The following is a 17,306-nucleotide window of genomic DNA, read 5'->3' as shown; positions in this document are numbered from 1 at the left end:
GTTTCTACCTGGACATCGTTTTTGTTTCAGATGTGCGATTTGCAAGCATCAACCACTTTTTCAGTAATCTTTATTTCGGTAAAGTGTTTAGGTCAGAATTAAATGTCAAGTCTCTGTGACACAGCTAAAACGTTGTCACTGTTCCTTGTCCAGCAGTGGAGGCACAGTGTTTGTATCTGACTACATCAGGGAATTGCACACCTTGTTGGGGAGTCTTTGTTGTGGACTTTTTATAGCACTTGCTAGTTTAACAGAATTAGAGACTCAAGATATAAGGAGATTGCGAGGTCTAAGATTCCTTTTCATTTCAATCCAACAATTTAGTTACTTGGCTCCCCAAAGGTAGTTGACAGCAAGCATAGAAGGCTTATCCTAGGGTGGGGTAGAGGGACAGTGACTCGCAGCATAACACAGATTTGTAAAATCTATTACTTTTCTAGGGATTAGGGGTTTGAGTGGGAAGTAGCAATGAGACTCTCAGAAATCCCCTGCGCTCAACCCTTCTGCCCACTCAGAGCCCTGCCTCAACCAATTGACATCATTCACACCACGGACCATGCTATTTGGCCGCTGGGAAAATGTTTGCGAGTCAAATACAATACAGTACAATAGCCCAAATGGTAAACCAAGGGGATGAATAAGCAGGTGTTTGCTTTACAGGGTTCCAAATATGGCTACACAGGTAAGGGGAGAGGTCAAGGGATCAAAGTAAGATAATCGTATACGAAGGTGAACAATTATTAAGCAGACCAGGGCATCAATGCGAGAGACATCCTGTTAGACTGAAAAAAACTGCTTTAGTTGTACATAATGAAATTACTGGTACAAAACTGCAGTATAGTAGTTTTGATTTAAAGAAACTACTTAGCATCATAAACAAAATAGCAGGAATGGTCCTTCTATGACTATATAAACAATGAGGGAGTGAGATGAGTGGTGACTGCTCCAGACTTTCAACAATAATAGACTGGTAGCTAAACATTTAACTTTTAGAGGACAGAGTGAAGACACACTGGACCAACACTTTCATTCGATAATGGTCTATAGAACAACAGTATACGTACCAAACAATGAGGTAGAAATGTTATAAGATTTTAAGGCAACAAAGGTGACATTTTAGTAGGTAACACTTACCTCGGAGGGTCAGTAAAATGGAGAAAGGACTATCAGAACATTTGAATGAGTTACTGGTGTTTGGGCTTAGGGGACATGGAGCACAAGGAATGAACAAACTAAGAAAACGGAAAGAAGGGGAATCTTAAGAGCAATAGAATGAGAATAGTATTGCCCTGCTACTGCTTATTTTATTAAAATTACGACAACCAGTAAACGTTACAAAGCGACTAACAGACTTTCGTGGTCATGAATAAAGGAAAGCAATGCTGCGCAAGACCTGAAACACAGAAGAGGAAAGCAGTGCTGGAGAAGGCAGGAAATGGGGGAAAGGAGAGCGGTGCTAAAGAAGGCAGGAAATGCAGAAGAGAAAACCAGTGCCGGGGAAGGTAGGGAACGAGAAAAAGAAAAACCGTGCATAGTAAGGTAAGTAAATAAAGGGAAAGCAGTGCTAAATAAGACAGAACATGCAGAACAGAGGCAGTGCTGGGAGGTAGATAACGAGGAACAGAAAAACAGGGCTAAAGAAAACAGGAAAAGTAGAAGGGAAAACAAGTATTGGGAATGGTCGGAAATGAGAAACCTAAAAGCAGTGCTGGGAAACGCAGGACATGAGGAAACACGCACAACGACATCCCGATCTGGATGGAGTCTGCTAGCTGTAAACAACTGGCAAAAAAACTAAGCAGATTATGGTCTGAGCACACGCTGTGCTCTAACTCTTTTTTACATTCAGTTGAGAGTTTTGCTTGTTTAAAAATCCATTTCTGAAATGTCTATTTTATTATATGGTTGACACATGAAAGAGACTTTGGAATGACCAACAGAACGTGGTCGGAACTGGCGGGAAATGTGTAGTCCAGACAATTACTTCATAATACGGCAATAATCAATTGTGGCACAAAGTATGCACAGTGTAAATGTAAAAAGAGGTGTCAATAGGCTCACTACATGAAAGGGATTAAAGCTGAATAAAGTATGCACTCGTTGAACACGTAGAAGAGGGATGAACTCACCTGATGTGGCCCCTGGCTCATCGACTCTGGAGGTTTCCAAGGTCCTTCTTTGGCTCTCTGCAGTTTGTAAAACGGTACCCCTGGACAACAAAACAAGGACGCCCAACATCCATTAGAGGCGCACAAAATTAAAGGGCTATGCCAAACAGAACTATACCATGTTACTTCAAAAGCAAGCATAACCACTGAACTTCAAAAAGCATGCACAGAAAGTTCCATCGAACTCCTTCCCTACCTGCTCCCAACGAACCTACACACCAAATGCTGGGCTACACTGGGATCTTAGCAAAAGTCTTAGGTGTGGAGAACCTGCTACGGTCAACCGTTTACTGCAGGAAGGCGGGCGGCTCTAGGTCTACTGTCAGAGTATTCGAACAACGCGCCAGACTGAATCCTACCTACAACATTTAGGCAAACTTATCTAGATTTATGAATTCATATTTAAGGTTTACAAGAATTTATCTGTAGAAATTTCTTTGAAAAGATAATTCTAAGACAAAGAATTGGTCCCAGATTGATAAACTCAAAAAAAGAAAAACAAAACACTCTTGGGCAGGGTAGTAAGCAAAATACTTAAAATAATGTAACCATTTCAAAGTACAGTTTTTTTTTCACACAACGTAATTTCTAAGAAAGAGACTTTATTTAAAGGCGCTGTTGCCGCCAGGGACATGGACGCTCAGCAGTACTGCTCCCCGGAGAACAGTTGCATGCAGACAGCAGTCAGCAGAGAGGAGAAGCCCCACGTGGAGCAGCCCCTTCTTTCCCAATGCCTTTTTGGAGTTCAACTTCCATGCGAAGGAGGCAGCGACAAGCAACGAAAGCCTGAGAGGGAGAAAGAGTAATCGGTTCCACTCGACCTGATCATAGCCACAGAGGAAAAAAATGATCCCCTAATACTGTGCTGGAAGTGACACTGCCCAATGCAGAGGTTGTGCCGGCGAGCGAATGATGGATTACGTGTTTAATAGACTCAGTCCAACAAATTATCAGGAAAGCGTGTACCACATATTAATATAAGCATTCTTTTTTTTGTTTTTTTAAAGAGAAGGATGCCTGCAGTGCATTATCTCAGAGCAAGCTATAATACCAAGAAATCTCGGCCAGGAGGCTGAATCACTAAACAGGCACTTCCAGCAAGGCCAAGCTGTTGCTATCCTCTTGAAGGTACCGCAGCCATAGGACAAATGACTCTGTAGTCCCAATAAAGGAGTAGCATTACTGTAGAAGTGAAGGTACTGTCTGTGACAAGCACAGCTGCCTGCTGCTCTTGTACTATCCATTAATAGCATTAACGACAGGCATTGGTGAAATAACATTGAAAGTACAATATTCATCTTGAGATACGCGTGCATTAATGTAACGGTGACATGATGCAGTCCTGAAATGCATGCTACCCATCATTACTGTCTATTGGAGCGCCCCTTTCAATCAATAGCGAGGTCACGGAGTAATCTCCAGACGTGTTTGTCACGTGCTATTTCATTCTTAAAACAATTGCCTTTTCACTTTGGTGGGGGATTTCAATATAATAGTTTTTCCGACACTTCTACTGATAAAATAATATCTCAAATGTGCGAGTATGCTTTTAGTAATGGACAGGAATAGGACAAACCTTAACTGCTTAAAGTCACTGTACTGCCTATTACTATATAACATATTTGGCTTGCCACGACACACAGCTTCTAACAAAGGCTGCCACATTCCCACAAAGTGCATCGGCATGTCTTCAACGTTACTGCACAAACGCTCTACTAGCAAAACGGTCCAAAGTCCAATACCACTGGGAGATGCGCAGTGTATCCACTTCTTTCGCCCAATTGAAAATGATGGTAAGCCTAACTATTTCTAATCATTGTAAAGCCAAATACTTTTATTATTTAGTTGAACCATCTTTTTTTTTTCAGTCTGAGAATCAGGAGCCTTGTGTAAGGTTTGACTAGAACGGGAAAGATCAGTGTTGTGCATAAGGACAACCAATTTCACTCACAATTTTGATATTTAGGCCTAATCCCACCAAATACTGCATGTGTCTCATACGCACTCACACCAATCCAACAATTTGAGGGAACATAGAATGGGGACGATTTGGTTTATAATGCCAACAAAAACACATTTTATTCTGTGTTTCTCTATTCTTGACTGAGCAGCTGTAAATATCCTTCTCAGATGCTTCAACTGTCTTTGGGGAATCTGTTTTCCAAACATCCTCTCCTAATCCATCATATACCTCTAGTCATGTCCATCCTCAGATAATAGTAGCTGTTGACACAGTATAGATTTAACACCCTGGTACTTATTCACTTGGGAAATGTTGTTTCAAACAGAGTTTCATATCCAAGGGCTACGTGTCTGATATTTGGATGGGAGACCCAATGTCTGATTTGAGCATACCTAGGTTGTCAGATTCGTCCACACGAAGTTCAGGCTTGCATTCCTGAAACAATTTAATTGGCCCACCTGGTACATAATGGAGACCATTCTATACCTCTTCACATCCATTTCTCATGCAAGGGCGTTTTCATTGCTGCTGGTGTAAATAAACCATTAAAATGGATCAGGGGAGAGGGGGGAAGAGAAGGTTGAAGCCACTTTTGCACCACTATTTGATCCTGAACCTTAAGTGTGGTACAAATTGGGGTGAACCTGAATGTGCTTGGAGGTTTACATCTATGCCCAATCCACAACAGCTTCCAGAGGGCCAACTTTCCATAGACTCCAGTCCATGTATGCCCTATGTTTGTCCTGCTACCACTAAGACTATACCACTATAATTTTCAGCTGGGCAGCAGCAGCATAAAGAGAGAGGTTTAAGTAAGACTAGGCCACCATTTGATCTAGGTTGGCACATGCACCTATTAAGAAATTCTGGGTTTCTTGTTATTCCAAATAAATTTCAAGATGAGTGTAAGGAAATGCCTCCTTGGCATGGTTGCCCCCTGACTTTTTGCCTTTGCTGATGCTATGTTTACAATTGAAAGTGTGCTGAGGCCTGCTAACCAGGCCCCAGCACCAGTGTTCTTTCCCTAACCTGTACTTTTGTATCCACAATTGGCAGACCCTGGCATCCAGATAAGTCCCTTGTAACTGGTACTTCTAGTACCAAGGGCCCTGATGCCAAGGAAGGTCTCTAAGGGCTGCAGCATGTCTTATGCCACCCTGGAGACCTCTCACTCAGCACAGACACACTGCTTGCCAGCTTGTGTGTGCTAGTGAGGACAAAACGAGTAAGTCGACATGGCACTCCCCTCAGGGTGCCATGCCAGCCTCTCACTGCCTATGCAGTATAGGTAAGACACCCCTCTAGCAGGCCTTACAGCCCTAAGGCAGGGTGCACTATACCATAGGTGAGGGTACCAGTGCATGAGCATGGTACCCCTACAGTGTCTAAACAAAACCTTAGACATTGTAAGTGCAGGGTAGCCATAAGAGTATATGGTCTGGGAGTTTGTCAAACACGAACTCCACAGCACCATAATGGCTACACTGAAAACTGGGAAGTTTGGTATCAAACTTCTCAGCACAATAAATGCACACTGATGCCAGTGTACATTTTATTGTAAAATACACCACAGAGGGCACCTTAGAGGTGCCCCCTGAAACTTAACCGACTATCTGTGTAGGCTGACTAGTTTTAGCAGCCTGCCACAAACCGAGACATGTTGCTGGCCCCATGGGGAGAGTGCCTTTGTCACTCTGAGGCCAGTAACAAAGCCTGCACTGGGTGGAGATGCTAACACCTCTCCCAGGCAGGAATTGTCACACCTGGCGGTGAGCCTCAAAGGCTCACCTCCTTTGTGCCAACCCAGCAGGACACTCCAGCTAGTGGAGTTGCCCGCCCCCTCCGGCCAGGCCCCACTTTTGGCGGCAAGGCCGGAGAAAATAATGAGAAAAACAAGGAGGAGTCACTGGCCAGTCAGGACAGCCCCTAAGGTGTCCTGAGCTGAGGTGACTCTAACTTTTAGAAATCCTCCATCTTGCAGATGGAGGATTCCCCCAATAGGATTAGGGATGTGACCCCCTCCCCTTGGGAGGAGGCACAAAGAGGGTGTACCCACCCTCAGGGCTAGTAGCCATTGGCTACTAACCCCCCAGACCTAAACACGCCCTTAAATTTAGTATTTAAGGGCTACCCTGAACCCTAGAAAATTAGATTCCTGCAACTACAAGAAGAAGGACTGCCCAGCTGAAAACCCCTGCAGCGGAAGACCAGAAGACGACAACTGCCTTGGCTCCAGAAACTCACCGGCCTGTCTCCTGCCTTCCAAAGATCCTGCTCCAGCGACGCCTTCCAAAGGGACCAGCGACCTCGACATCCTCTGAGGACTGCCCCTGCTTCGAAAAGACAAGAAACTCCCGAGGACAGCGGACCTGCTCCAAGAAAAGCTGCAACTTTGTTTCCAGCAGCTTTAAAGAACCCTGCAAGCTCCCCGCAAGAAGCGTGAGACTTGCAACACTGCACCCGGCGACCCCGACTCGGCTGGTGGCGATCCAACACCTCAGGAGGGACCCCAGGACTACTCTGATACTGTGAGTACCAAAACCTGTCTCCCCTGAGCCCCCACAGCGCCGCCTGCAGAGGGAATCCCGAGGCTTCCCCTGACCGCGACTCTTTGAACCTAAAGTCCCGACGCCTGGGAGAGACCCTGCACCCGCAGCCCCCAGGACCTGAAGGACCGGACTTTCACTGGAGAAGTGACCCCCAGGAGTCCCTCTCCCTTGCCCAAGTGGAGGTTTCCCCGAGGAACCCCCCCCTTGCCTGCCTGCAGCGCTGAAGAGATCCCGAGATCTCTCATAGACTAACATTGCGAACCCGACGCCTGTTTCTACACTGCACCCGGCCGCCCCCGCGCTGCTGAGGGTGAAATTTCTGTGTGGGCTTGTGTCCCCCCCGGTGCCCTACAAAACCCCCCTGGTCTGCCCTCCGAAGACGCGGGTACTTACCTGCAAGCAGACCGGAACCGGGGCACCCCCTTCTCTCCATTCTAGCCTATGTGTTTTTGGGCACCACTTTGAACTCTGCACCTGACCGGCCCTGAGCTGCTGGTGTGGTGACTTTGGGGTTGCTCTGAACCCCCAACGGTGGGCTACCTTGGACCAAGAACTAAGCCCTGTAAGTGTCTTACTTACCTGGTTAATCTAACAAATACTTACCTCCCCTAGGAACTGTGAAAATTGCACTAAGTGTCCACTTTTAAAACAGCTATTTGTGAATAACTTGAAAAGTATACATGCAATTTTGATGATTTGAAGTTCCTAAAGTACTTACCTGCAATACCTTTCGAAGGAGATATTACATGTAGAATTTGAACCTGTGGTTCTTAAAATAAACTAAGAAAAGATATTTTTCTATATAAAAACCTATTGGCTGGATTTGTCTCTGAGTGTGTGTACCTCATTTATTGTCTATGTGTATGTACAACAAATGCTTAACACTACTCCTTGGATAAGCCTACTGCTCGACCACACTACCACAAAATAGAGCATTAGTATTATCTCTTTTTGCCACTATCTTACCTCTAAGGGGAACCCTTGGACTCTGTGCATACTATTCCTTACTTTGAAATAGTGCATACAGAGCCAACTTCCTACATTGGTGGATCAGCGGTGGGGTACAAGACTTTGCATTTGCTGGACTACTCAGCCAATACCTGATCACACGACAAATTCCAAAATTGTCATTAGAAATTCATTTTTGCAATTTGAAATTTTTCTAAATTCTTAAAAGTCCTGCTAGGGCCTTGTGTGTTAAGTCCCTGTTTAGCATTGTCTTTTAGAGTTTAAAAGTTTGTTAAAAGTTTGAAATTAGATTCTAGAAACAGTTTTAGATTCTTTAAAAAGTATTCCAACTCTTAGCAGAATAATGTCTGATACAGAGATGCAGGTGGTGGAACTCGACACCACCCCTTACCTCCATCTTAAGATGAGGGAGCTAAGGTCTCTCTGTAATATCAAAAAAATAACCATTGGCTCCAGACCTACCAAAATTCAGCTCCAGGAGCTGTTGGCAGAGTTTGAAAAAGCCAACCCCTCTGATGATGACCTCACAGAGGAAGAAATTAGTGACTTGGAGGCCAATGTCCCTCCTCCAGTCCTAAATAGGGAGAACAGGACCCCTCAAGTCCTGTCTCCAACTGTGTTAGTCAGAAATAGTGAGTCCCTCACAGGAAGGTCCCACATTTCTGAAATCACTGAGGATGCTCTCAGTGAAGATGACCTCCTGTTAGCCAGGATGGCCAAAAGATTGGCTTTAGAGAGACAGCTCCTAGCCATAGAAAGGGAAAGACAAGAGATGGGCCTAGGACCCATCAATGGTGGCAGCAATATAAATAGGGTCAGAGATTCTCCTGACATGTTAAAAATCCCCAAAGGGATTGTGACAAAATTTGAAGATGGTGATGACATCACCAAGTGGTTCACAGCTTTTGAGAGGGCTTGTGTAACCAGAAAAGTGAACAGATCTCACTGGGGTGCTCTCCTTTGGGAAATGTTCACTGGAAAGTGTAGGGATAGACTCCTCACACTCTCTGGAAAAGATGCAGAATCTTATGACCTCATGAAGGGTACCCTGATTGAGGGCTTTGGATTCTCCACTGAGGAGTACAGGATTAGGTTCAGGGGGGCTCAAAAATCCTCGAGCCAGACCTGGGTTGACTTTGTTGACTACTCAGTGAAAACACTAGATGGTTGGATTCAAGGCAGTGGTGTAAGTAATTATGATGGGCTGTACAATTTATTTGTGAAAGAACACCTATTGAGTAATTGTTTCAATGATAAACTGCATCAGCATCTGGTAGACCTAGGACCAATTTCTCCCCAAGAATTGGGAAAGAAGGCGGACCATTGGGTCAAGACAAGGGTGTCCAAGACTTCAACAGGGAGTGACCAAAAGAAAGGGGTCACAAAGACTCCCCAGGGGAAGGGTGATGAGACAACCAAAACTAAAAATAGTAAAGAGTCTTCTACAGGCCCCCAAAAACCTGCACAGGAGGGTGGGCCCAGAGCCTCTTCACAAAACAATGGGTACAAGGGTAAAAACTTTGATCCCAAAAAGGCCTGGTGTCATAGCTGTAAACAGCATGGACACCAAACTGGAGACAAGGCCTGTCCCAAGAAAGGTTCCACTCCAAACTCCCATCCAGGTAACACTGGTATGGCCAGTCTCCAAGTGGGATCAACAGTGTGCCCAGAGCAAATCAGGGTCCACACTGAAGCTATTCTAGTTTCTGAGGGTGGGGTGGATTTAGCCACACTAGCTGTCTGGCCGCCTAACATGCAAAAATACAGACAGCAACTCTTAATTAATGGGACTAGAATAGAGGGCCTGAGGGATACAGGTGCCAGTGTCACCATGGTGACAGAGAAACTGGTTTCCCCTGGCCAATACCTGACTGGAAAAACTTACACAGTCACCAACGCTGACAATCAGAGAAAAGTACATCCCATGGCAATGGTTACTTTAGAATGGGGAGGGGTCAATGGCCTGAAACAGGTGGTGGTCTCCTCAAATATCCCAGTGGACTGTCTGCTTGGAAATGACCTGGAGTCCTCAGCATGGGCTGAGGTAGAACTAAAAACCCATGCAGCAATGCTGGGTATCCCTGAACTGGTGTGTGTGAAAACAAGAGCACAATGCAAGGCACAGGGTGAACAAGTAGAGCTGGAGTCTGGAAGAATGGCCCAGCCTACCAAGAGAACAGGAAAGTCAGTTGGGAAACCAACTGCAACACAGCAAAAGAAAGGGAACCTCTCTTCTCAGGAAGAAGTTCTGCCCTCTGAGGGAACTGAGCCTTTGGAGCTTGAACCTTACCAGGTTGAGCTCTTGGGCCCAGGGGGACCCTCAAGGGAGGAGCTGTGTAAGGGACAAGAAACCTGTCCCTCTCTTGAAGGCCTTAGGCAGCAAGCTGCTGAAGAGTCCAAAGGCAAGAAAAATGGAACGCATAGGGTCTATTGGGAAGATGGACTCCTGTACACTGAGGCCAGAGACCCCAAACCTGGTGCCACTAGGAGAGTGGTAGTGCCTCAGCTGTTCAGGAAGTTCATCCTAACATTGGCCCATGACATTCCCCTTGCTGGACATTTGGGACAAACCAAGACGTGGGAGAGGTTAGTCAACCACTTCTATTGGCCCAATATGTCCAACATGGTTAAGGAGTTTTGCCTCTCCTGCCCCACCTGTCAAGCCAGTGGTAAGACAGGTGGACATCCAAAGGCCCCCCTCATTCCACTTCCAGTGGTGGGGGTTCCCTTTGAAAGAGTGGGTGTGGACATAGTTGGTCCACTAGAACCTCCCACAGCCTCAGGAAATATGTATATCCTGGTAGTAGTGGATCATGCTACCAGGTATCCTGAAGCTATTCCCCTTAGGTCGACTACTGCCCCTGCAGTAGCCAAGGCCCTCATTGGTATCTTTACCAGAGTGGGTTTCCCTAAGGAGGTGGTGTCTGACAGAGGTACCAACTTCATGTCAGCATACCTAAAGCACATGTGGAATGAGTGTGGGGTGACTTATAAATTCACTACACCATACCATCCACAAACTAATGGCTTAGTTGAGAGATTTAACAAGACATTAAAGGGCATGATCATGGGGCTCCCAGAAAAACTCAAAAGGAGATGGGATGTCCTCTTGCCATGCCTGCTTTTCGCTTACAGAGAGGTGCCACAGAAGGGAGTAGGATTCTCACCCTTTGAACTTCTGTTTGGTCATCCTGTAAGGGGACCACTTGCCCTTGTTAAAGAAGGCTGGGAGAGACCTCTCCATGAGCCTAAACAGGACATAGTGGACTATGTACTTGGCCTTCGCTCTAGAATGGCAGAGTACATGGAAAAGGCAACCAAAAACCTTGAGGCCAGCCAACAGCTCCAGAAGTTTTGGTATGACCAAAAGGCTGCACTGGTTGAGTTCCAACCAGGGCAGAAAGTCTGGGTTCTGGAGCCTGTGGCTCCCAGGGCACTCCAGGACAAATGGAGTGGCCCTTACCCAGTACTAGAGAGGAAGAGTCAGGTCACCTACTTGGTGGACCTGGGCACAAGCAGGAGCCCCAAGAGGGTGATCCATGTAAACCGCCTTAAGCTCTTCCACGACAGGGCTGATGTCAATCTGTTGATGGTGACAGATGAGGATCAGGAGGCAGAGAGTGAACCTCTCCCTGATCTTCTGTCATCAGACCCAAAAGATGGTACAGTAGATGGAGTGATCTACTCAGACACCCTCTCTGGCCAACAACAAGCTGATTGTAGGAGAGTCCTACAACAGTTTCCTGAACTCTTCTCCTTAACCCCTGGTCAGACACACCTGTGTACCCATGATGTGGACACAGGAGACAGCATGCCTGTCAAGAACAAAATCTTTAGACAATCTGACCATGTTAAGGAAAGCATCAAGGTGGAAGTCCACAAGATGCTGGAATTGGGAGTAATTGAGCGCTCTGACAGCCCCTGGGCTAGCCCAGTGGTCTTAGTCCCCAAACCTCACACCAAAGATGGAAAGAAAGAGATGAGGTTTTGTGTGGACTACAGAGGGCTCAATTCTGTCACCAAGACAGATGCTCATCCAATTCCAAGAGCTGATGAGCTCATAGACAAATTAGGTGCTGCCAAATTCCTAAGTACCTTTGACTTGACAGCAGGGTACTGGCAAATAAAAATGGCACCTGGAGCAAAAGAGAAAACAGCATTTTCCACACCTGATGGGCATTATCAGTTTACTGTTATGCCCTTTGGTTTAAAGAATGCCCCTGCCACCTTCCAAAGGTTGGTGAATCAAGTCCTTGCTGGCTTGGAGTCCTTTAGCACAGCTTATCTTGATGATATTGCTGTCTTTAGCTCCACCTGGCAGGATCACCTGGTCCACCTGAGGAAGGTTTTGAAGGCTCTGCAATCTGCAGGCCTCTCTATCAAGGCATCCAAATGCCAGATAGGGCAGGGAACTGTGGTTTACTTGGGACACCTTGTAGGTGGAGGCCAAGTTCAGCCACTCCAACCCAAGATCCAGACTATTCTGGACTGGGTAGCTCCAAAAACCCAGACTCAAGTCAGGGCATTCCTTGGCTTGACTGGGTATTACAGGAGGTTTGTGAAGGGATATGGATCCATTGTGACAGCCCTCACTGAACTCACCTCCAAGAAAATGCCCAAGAAAGTAAACTGGACTGTGGAATGCCAACAGGCCTTTGACACCCTGAAACAGGCAATGTGCTCAGCACCAGTTCTCAAAGCTCCAGATTATTCTAAGCAGTTCATTGTGCAGACTGATGCCTCTGAACATGGGATAGGGGCAGTTTTGTCCCAAACAAATGATGATGGCCTTGACCAACCTGTTGCTTTCATTAGCAGGAGGTTACTCCCCAGGGAGCAGCGTTGGAGTGCCATTGAGAGGGAGGCCTTTGCTGTGGTTTGGTCCCTGAAGAAGCTGAGACCATACCTCTTTGGGACTCACTTCCTAGTTCAAACTGACCACAGACCTCTCAAATGGCTGATGCAAATGAAAGGTGAAAATCCTAAACTGTTGAGGTGGTCCATCTCCCTACAGGGAATGGACTTTATAGTGGAACACAGACCTGGGACTGCCCATGCCAATGCAGATGGCCTTTCCAGGTTCTTCCACTTAGAAAATGAAGACTCTCTTGGGAAAGGTTAGTCTCATCCTCTTTCGTTTGGGGGGGGTTGTGTAAGGAAATGCCTCCTTGGCATGGTTGCCCCCTGACTTTTTGCCTTTGCTGATGCTATGTTTACAATTGAAAGTGTGCTGAGGCCTGCTAACCAGGCCCCAGCACCAGTGTTCTTTCCCTAACCTGTACTTTTGTATCCACAATTGGCAGACCCTGGCATCCAGATAAGTCCCTTGTAACTGGTACTTCTAGTACCAAGGGCCCTGATGCCAAGGAAGGTCTCTAAGGGCTGCAGCATGTCTTATGCCACCCTGGAGACCTCTCACTCAGCACAGACACACTGCTTGCCAGCTTGTGTGTGCTAGTGAGGACAAAACGAGTAAGTCGACATGGCACTCCCCTCAGGGTGCCATGCCAGCCTCTCACTGCCTATGCAGTATAGGTAAGACACCCCTCTAGCAGGCCTTACAGCCCTAAGGCAGGGTGCACTATACCATAGGTGAGGGTACCAGTGCATGAGCATGGTACCCCTACAGTGTCTAAACAAAACCTTAGACATTGTAAGTGCAGGGTAGCCATAAGAGTATATGGTCTGGGAGTTTGTCAAACACGAACTCCACAGCACCATAATGGCTACACTGAAAACTGGGAAGTTTGGTATCAAACTTCTCAGCACAATAAATGCACACTGATGCCAGTGTACATTTTATTGTAAAATACACCACAGAGGGCACCTTAGAGGTGCCCCCTGAAACTTAACCGACTATCTGTGTAGGCTGACTAGTTTTAGCAGCCTGCCACAAACCGAGACATGTTGCTGGCCCCATGGGGAGAGTGCCTTTGTCACTCTGAGGCCAGTAACAAAGCCTGCACTGGGTGGAGATGCTAACACCTCTCCCAGGCAGGAATTGTCACACCTGGCGGTGAGCCTCAAAGGCTCACCTCCTTTGTGCCAACCCAGCAGGACACTCCAGCTAGTGGAGTTGCCCGCCCCCTCCGGCCAGGCCCCACTTTTGGCGGCAAGGCCGGAGAAAATAATGAGAAAAACAAGGAGGAGTCACTGGCCAGTCAGGACAGCCCCTAAGGTGTCCTGAGCTGAGGTGACTCTGACTTTTAGAAATCCTCCATCTTGCAGATGGAGGATTCCCCCAATAGGATTAGGGATGTGACCCCCTCCCCTTGGGAGGAGGCACAAAGAGGGTGTACCCACCCTCAGGGCTAGTAGCCATTGGCTACTAACCCCCCAGACCTAAACACGCCCTTAAATTTAGTATTTAAGGGCTACCCTGAACCCTAGAAAATTAGATTCCTGCAACTACAAGAAGAAGGACTGCCCAGCTGAAAACCCCTGCAGCGGAAGACCAGAAGACGACAACTGCCTTGGCTCCAGAAACTCACCGGCCTGTCTCCTGCCTTCCAAAGATCCTGCTCCAGCGACGCCTTCCAAAGGGACCAGCGACCTCGACATCCTCTGAGGACTGCCCCTGCTTCGAAAAGACAAGAAACTCCCGAGGACAGCGGACCTGCTCCAAGAAAAGCTGCAACTTTGTTTCCAGCAGCTTTAAAGAACCCTGCAAGCTCCCCGCAAGAAGCGTGAGACTTGCAACACTGCACCCGGCGACCCCGACTCGGCTGGTGGCGATCCAACACCTCAGGAGGGACCCCAGGACTACTCTGATACTGTGAGTACCAAAACCTGTCCCCCCTGAGCCCCCACAGCGCCGCCTGCAGAGGGAATCCCGAGGCCTCCCCTGACCGCGACTCTTTGAACCTAAAGTCCCGACGCCTGGGAGAGACCCTGCACCCGCAGCCCCCAGGACCTGAAGGACCGGACTTTCACTGGAGAAGTGACCCCCAGGAGTCCCTCTCCCTTGCCCAAGTGGAGGTTTCCCCGAGGAACCCCCCCCTTGCCTGCCTGCAGCGCTGAAGAGATCCCGAGATCTCTCATAGACTAACATTGCGAACCCGACGCCTGTTTCTACACTGCACCCGGCCGCCCCCGCGCTGCTGAGGGTGAAATTTCTGTGTGGGCTTGTGTCCCCCCCGGTGCCCTACAAAACCCCCCTGGTCTGCCCTCCGAAGACGCGGGTACTTACCTGCAAGCAGACCGGAACCGGGGCACCCCCTTCTCTCCATTCTAGCCTATGTGTTTTTGGGCACCACTTTGAACTCTGCACCTGACCGGCCCTGAGCTGCTGGTGTGGTGACTTTGGGGTTGCTCTGAACCCCCAACGGTGGGCTACCTTGGACCAAGAACTAAGCCCTGTAAGTGTCTTACTTACCTGGTTAATCTAACAAATACTTACCTCCCCTAGGAACTGTGAAAATTGCACTAAGTGTCCACTTTTAAAACAGCTATTTGTGAATAACTTGAAAAGTATACATGCAATTTTGATGATTTGAAGTTCCTAAAGTACTTACCTGCAATACCTTTCGAAGGAGATATTACATGTAGAATTTGAACCTGTGGTTCTTAAAATAAACTAAGAAAAGATATTTTTCTATATAAAAACCTATTGGCTGGATTTGTCTCTGAGTGTGTGTACCTCATTTATTGTCTATGTGTATGTACAACAAATGCTTAACACTACTCCTTGGATAAGCCTACTGCTCGACCACACTACCACAAAATAGAGCATTAGTATTATCTCTTTTTGCCACTATCTTACCTCTAAGGGGAACCCTTGGACTCTGTGCATACTATTCCTTACTTTGAAATAGTGCATACAGAGCCAACTTCCTACAATGAGTTTCTGAACTTGTATCAGAAATGCCTTATCCACCACGTTCAGCAGTGCTTGGAGCAAGAAGCGAAACAGAGGGAGGTAATTCATTTTGATAGCATTTGTTCTACCTCACCGGGAAATGTCCATGACTTTTCAGGATTTCTGATCTCCCCTTATTTTAGCCAACAACCAAAGGTAATTTGCCCTAATGATATTTGTTATATCTTAGATGTAATTTTAATACCAAGATATTTTATATGGCCCTTTACTAACTGGCAGTGGTACAAGCTCTAGTATGCATGTCTCCTCCATAGAGTGTTGTAAATTAGTAACTTGAGTCTTTCAAATATTGCCAATTCTTAGAATACCACTGGGAGTGAGGATGGAGGTGACTCCAAGGACAGAAGTACAAAGTGAAAGTCTAAGTGATTTTTTTTCCATCTGACCCAAACGTAATCCCCTAAAAGTTTGTGCACTGCTGCATCTGCCATGCTAAGGGTTCAATGACCAGGGCAAACAACACACACACCTTGCAGACTTACGTAGGCTAAAGCGTTGTGAGGTGTCCATTCAGTGTTATCCGTTCTGTAGGATGGATATGGTTGGCAAACACCAAATCGATAAACTTAGTGTGGAAGACAACACAGTAACTGCTATAAAAAATAAAAAATAAAAAGATCCCAGACTGCCCGGTCAAAGACCTCTTCGGCATCTAAATACGGTAGAATGGCCAAGTTGCACATCTTTTTGGCCTTCTTGGTCGTGGAGATCGCACCTTGTACAATCGTGTATCTATCTATGTTCAGCAACCCCGCTCTGATTTTAGTGGTCCATAAAAAAGGCACTTCGTTTAACCTATGGCTAATATTTTAGTGAATAACTTCATAGCCCTATTTAGGAGGAAGATAGGTCTACACGAAGCTCAATATTTGTATCCTTTCCTTGATTAGGGAGAACCACTATGACATCTTTTCACACTGTCCCTGTAATACTCTTATTTGGCACAACAGTTAAAGTAATCAATCAGCTTCAGGGATAGCTTAATGACCAAGCTTTTATGAAACAATTCCGCAAACTTGTCCTCGCCCAGGGCTTTTTTTTTATTTTTATTGCCACCTTCACTGTGTCCAACCAAATCAAAGCCTCTAATGTTTCCCTCTGTTCTCAGTTTAGGCGGAGGAGACATTCCCGTCTCAGGTACTTTTGCTGTACTGATAACGGGTGGTCAACCATCAAACAAAATGATGTATAAAAATGTTTCAAATTCAGCTAATTTTCCTTCTGTTATCAAGAGGTTACCTATACTGGATACAATCTCTTTTACATACACCCTCTCTTTTCTGCCACCATACAATGAATGGACACTGAAATAGTGCCAATTTCTGTCAACAGTGTCTTGGACACTACGTGAATGCGGCAGGTGGACATAGGAGTGTTAAGTAAATTCTGTATCTGAATCATGTCTCTCCCTCCATGGTTTTGATTTTTTATGTGTTATAACACATGAGATTGTGGACTCACAATCCCACCCGTAATATAATTACAAATAAAGAAGCCCATTCAGTTTCGAAAAAGTGCAGTTAGTCAATTTATGGTTCGACAGCACATACAAGACTATGAAAGCGCAATAATGGAAGACCCTAAAGAAAATATTAGTTAGGAAAGATGCAGGCGATCTGCTGACATACAGAATCCTGTTAATGGAATATACGTTGTAAATAAGGAGAAAGTGCGAAAATCAGATGAAAGGGACTTGAAGGAGAATGGAAGCTGACAGAAGAAAGCCTGCATCTTCCTCAAATCGACTCCTGTCTTTAGGGAACTAAGGCTAGTTAAAC

The 17,306-nt window shown here is 46.2% G+C and overlaps 1 protein-coding gene across 3 annotated transcripts in view; it reads right to left on the bottom strand.

Moving 5' to 3' along the window:
• The window catches only part of PHRF1 (PHD and ring finger domains 1), a 606,102-nt gene that overhangs the window by 56,228 nt on the left and 532,568 nt on the right, over positions 1 to 17,306 (bottom strand). For all 3 annotated transcript variants that reach the window (XM_069223077.1, XM_069223079.1, XM_069223078.1), the window contains exon 15: positions 2,130 to 2,209. In XM_069223077.1, coding sequence (XP_069079178.1) covers positions 2,130 to 2,209 — 80 coding nt within the window. The remainder of the gene's footprint in view (positions 1 to 2,129; positions 2,210 to 17,306) is intronic.

This window comes from Pleurodeles waltl, chromosome 3_1 (assembly GCF_031143425.1).
Source record: "Pleurodeles waltl isolate 20211129_DDA chromosome 3_1, aPleWal1.hap1.20221129, whole genome shotgun sequence".
Lineage (NCBI taxonomy): Eukaryota > Metazoa > Chordata > Amphibia > Caudata > Salamandridae > Pleurodeles > Pleurodeles waltl.
The sequence above is the reverse complement of the archived record's forward strand: the minus strand, read 5'-3'. Positions and strand labels throughout refer to the sequence as shown.